The sequence below is a fragment of the Pyrus communis genome, chromosome 6, assembly GCF_963583255.1.
Source record: "Pyrus communis chromosome 6, drPyrComm1.1, whole genome shotgun sequence".
Classification (NCBI taxonomy): Eukaryota; Viridiplantae; Streptophyta; class Magnoliopsida; order Rosales; family Rosaceae; genus Pyrus; species Pyrus communis.
In genome coordinates this window covers 13611917-13616292 of record NC_084808.1, presented here as the reverse complement: position 1 = coordinate 13616292, position 4376 = coordinate 13611917, and the positions used below count along the sequence as shown (strand labels likewise).

The following is a 4376-nucleotide window of genomic DNA, read 5'->3' as shown; positions in this document are numbered from 1 at the left end:
TGGTTTTCGGTTTTTTTCGGTTTTCGGTTTTTTGAACCCACCCCTAGCAGCGGCTATGGAGATTTTATATCCAAGATTTTGGTATGAAAAGTAAAAGAAAATTATTATTCAAATTTGCTAACAATCTGCGGCGGCCATGGACATTTTGTTTTGTGAAATTATATTGTTTTGTTTTGTTTTTTTTTTTTTTTTGTTTTTTTTTTTTTTTTTTGTGATTATAGAAGACTAAATAGTTTTTTTACTTTATTTGATTGACAAAATTCAAACATAAACATTATCACTTATTGTAAAAAATATGTTAATGAGTAAAAAACATTGTCCAATGGTAAGGGCGTGGACCATGATTCTCCAATAAACAAAAAAAATGAAATGTGGAACGTCCTGGATTCGATGCTCTGAGCTGGTAAGTATGTTTGACTGTGACTATGGATGAACTAAAATTCCTCATAGCCTCTCTAAGTGCGAAAAAAGTGAATAACCATGCTTGTCAACAATTGATTTTTTTAAAAAATAAAATAAAAAATCCGTTTCTTGTTTACTTTTTCCTTAAACCTACCTTTTCAACAATTGATTTTTTTTTTTTTTTAAATCCACCCAGCCAATGGACACGATTTTGAAAAATTCTCCAAAGGCAAGAACTGGGCATTATGTACGGCCGATGGGTCAAAGTTGAACTTTTTTTAAATAAACATCAAATTGGTCTCAAAACTTATCTTTTTTGCTTCTCATTACTAAACTGACAAAATCCGTCAAACAGTATTTGGCGGATTTTGTTTATTCAACTATTGTTGGCAAGAAACAATAATTTAGATTACAACGTAGGCAATTTAAATTCAATCGAAACGAAATTTTTACACTCGAAAACAATCGCTGTACTTGGTGTACATATATCAACCATCCACATACAAGAGAGATTACATCAGGAAATACAAGCAACTCTTTAATTAATTCTTCACATACAAAGCTACCTTAGTGATATCCAAGGGGAGCTGGTGCTTCTCTCAATTGCTTTCCCTGAAAATGAATATCCTGCCAACAGAAAAACAGTCAGATTTCGGAAACGCTAAGTTAACAAAACAAGGCCCAAGACAGCTCGAAATTTTGAATTCGAATAAAGCGGATTGAAATGGAAATGTCGTTTAATTTACTACTCACAGATGCAAAATGGTTGACATCGCGATGGTGAGCTTCATCAGCGCGAATCACAGTAATAACATCGTGGAGTGTCGCGTCTTTAGGCAGCCTCCAGTAATCGATTGCAATTTCAGGAGCCTTTACATTTTCAATTTTGCCATTTTCGATATCCTTCAAGTACTCCGTATAGGAGAACACAGCCTCCTCCTCCAGATAACCGACAAACCTATGAGCCAGTTTGGGGGAAGCCAGATAAAGCCCGAAGAAGGCATTGAAGAAGACACCCTGCACGGCAAGAACCAGAAGCCTCTCGTGCCAGGCGGGCTTCACAAGTTCCACCACCGTCATCAGGTGCATCCTCTCGTTCTCTGCCTCTTCAAGTAAAGCTTTGATCCAACCGCCGCTGTGCTCAAACTTGCGGAGAGACTTCAAATGCAGCAACATTCCTCCTACCATACCGGGGACTGCTGCCACGGTTTCCAGCATCATTGCATGGCATCCGTGCCGTTGCTGCAACATGTATTGAACTACTTTAGATCAAATTGGAAGCGGAATATTACGCATCAAATTGTTTAACTAGTGTGATCAAAATATGATTCGAGGGTTCATTTGACGTTGCGCTACCAACACTTTTGACAAACGTCTACAAAGAAGTACTTTTACAGGAAGCACTTGATTCTTTATTAATAAATAAAAAAAATGGTTGTACTTCTAACATAAGCGCTTAAGCAGAAGTGCTTCCTACAAAAGCATTGCAAACAGACTAACTCCAACAATGTCTTTGTCAAATTTTCACCCAACTAATGAAAAGAAGAATTAATAAAATCAGAGGTTAAAGTCAAAGACCTGGAAGTAAAGATCCGATAGAACTCGAAGAGACTTGACCGTCCTCAACGCAACTCTGTCCAGAAATGTCTTCGGCACATGATGCTTGCTCAGATCAATCGATAAGTCCGCCTCATAAGTCTCCCACGGCTACATTAATCAAAATTAAAGATTAATTATATTAACAATACAGACTAATTAACTTAATAATTCGGATTAGTATTAGCCCTGACCTTGAAGCAATTCCACGGCCACTCAGTCCCGTCCTCTCTCCTAATCTTGGGCCCCTGAATCCCCCAGTAGCTCGAAACGTCAACGCTATTGTTGCCTTTTGTGCTCTCTTTCTCCTCCTGCTCCTTCTCCGCCAACGACGTCGCTTGCCCTGACGACGACGACGTGCTCATCAGCATCCTACTCCTCCACTGACCCGCTCCCAAAACCCCGCCGTTCTGGCGACTCAGAAACTCCGAGCTCTCCAACGGGCTCGCCACCGCGACCGCCGTAGACATGTAGCGATTGGAGCTCCGGCCATTGACGAGACCTCCGACCACCGACCTCAACACGACTCGGTTCATCTTCTTCCTCTTTCACAATTCAAATTTGGGTTTTGTTTTTCGATTTGTTTGTGGAAAGCGTTTGGGTTCCTGGGCATTTTATATGATGATTTGGTCTGTTTGGTTCAAGGTTTAAAATTCAAAGTAAAATTTCTGGCAGTTGACGATCTTGACTTAGACCTGGAGCCCTCTTCGTCCAAAAGACCTGGAACTTTCTTCCTCCAAATTCCAATCTTTGGGTGGTTGTATTTGGTGCGTGGACCGATTAAAATTCTTGCGCCTCAAGGCGGAGTTTGGGTTGGCGACACGTGTCCAGATGGGTCCGTTTCCAGGAAGCAGCTGACTGCCGTGGCGGCTATGAGGTTGAGTACTACGTTTGTATGCACGTTCTCGTTGACTAAAATCAAAGTTTGCATTTGTTTTGAATTTTCTGTCTGCAAATTGTTGCAAGCGAGCGAGTAGCTATCCACACGTATATTTTACTTAGTACACACTTTTATAAGTATTTATTTTTTGGATTTTTTAGGGGAGCTAATATAAAAATGACTTAGGACAAGTTGGTTTTAACAAATGATAACAAAAAAATCATTCAAAAACCTTATTTAATGTAAAAAGCTTGAAATTTAATGAAAATGACAAAAGATAATATAATAAGGACAAAACTAAAGCCTCAGAAGTGGGAAATAAACCCATGTGTAAAACTAAATTTTTTTTACCAACTAATACCCCTAACGGAAACCCCGTTCCGTCAATCCAATTCCATTAGAAAGTTGAATTTTCCCACTATGCTTTGAACTGCATCAAAAGTTTGTCGAGGCCATACTGTTGGAACTTTACAATTAGCAAGAACCCTAAATCACAATCCACATACATGTATCTGAACAAGGAAGAATCTTCTACTCAATGGGGACCTTATGTTCTCACTAGAATAGGCCTAGTTTCCGTATAGAACTATTTCCTCTTGAGCAGGGACCATTCCATGTATAGATGCTGATCCAAACTGCATTCCACCTATTATGGACAGCAGTTGGTAACTGAAAGCACTACTCAATCCTTAGAGACGTGGGGCTTTCCATCACTTCAACATGTTTGCCTTAAGGTCCTACTTTAAAGGAAGTTAACCTAATAATTAACTCTAACTGATTATAATTATAATGTGACAATTCCTTATCATGATTTGTAGAGTCCAAATAAGATTCCAACATTCTCCCACTTTGGACTTTACTAATCATGTTTATTCATCAACATTACAACGAGCATCAGTTCCTTAGTGATCACTTGAGTTAATTAACCATTCCTCACACATCTGTCATGGCTAATTTAGAAGGTCGAACTCCAGAAAACTTTGCACAATAGTTAGTGCAGGCACTCTGGAATCACAATCTTCTTCACTAACCATACATGATGCTATAAAACATGTCAGTGAAACCGAGAGTTTTGACATTTTACTCCCACAAAAAACAACCCTGTCTGTCTTGATGAAACTGTCATTCATCCGCTTCATCAACCACTACCTTAAGGTTGCTGCAGTTTTAACAAGCCACCCTCAGCTATCTTGCACACTGAAAAAGAGTTAAAACCACTTGAAAATTTTAAACAAGCAACCAACGCCACAAGGGAGTAATACAATGCCTAAACGTTCCCATAGCCAAAACTTATCAATAAACAATAATTCATGTCAATACAATACATGGAATTAAACACCAAGTTCCATTCATTGGCAGTAAACAGCTATAAAGTAAACAAACAAGATTGGAAGTTCACTCCCACATATATACTAAATCAAATGATTCCGATACTCCCATCTTTGCAACGTGCTCTTTAAACATTGTTACTTTGGTCCTTTATCAAACTCCAATGAGT

The 4376-nt window shown here is 38.7% G+C and overlaps 1 protein-coding gene across 1 annotated transcript; it reads right to left on the bottom strand.

Moving 5' to 3' along the window:
- Positions 1–269: 269 nt before the first annotated feature.
- On the bottom strand, positions 270–2611 carry LOC137737016 (ubiquinol oxidase, mitochondrial-like). Its single transcript, XM_068476357.1, has 4 exons — positions 2193–2611; positions 1981–2109; positions 1156–1644; positions 270–1029 (listed from the first exon to the last, which is right to left on the bottom strand). The coding sequence occupies exons 1-4, from the start codon at positions 2532–2534 to the stop codon at positions 970–972; spliced, it is 1020 nt and encodes a 339-aa protein (XP_068332458.1). The 5' UTR covers positions 2535–2611; the 3' UTR covers positions 270–969.
- Positions 2612–4376: the final 1765 nt, after the last annotated feature.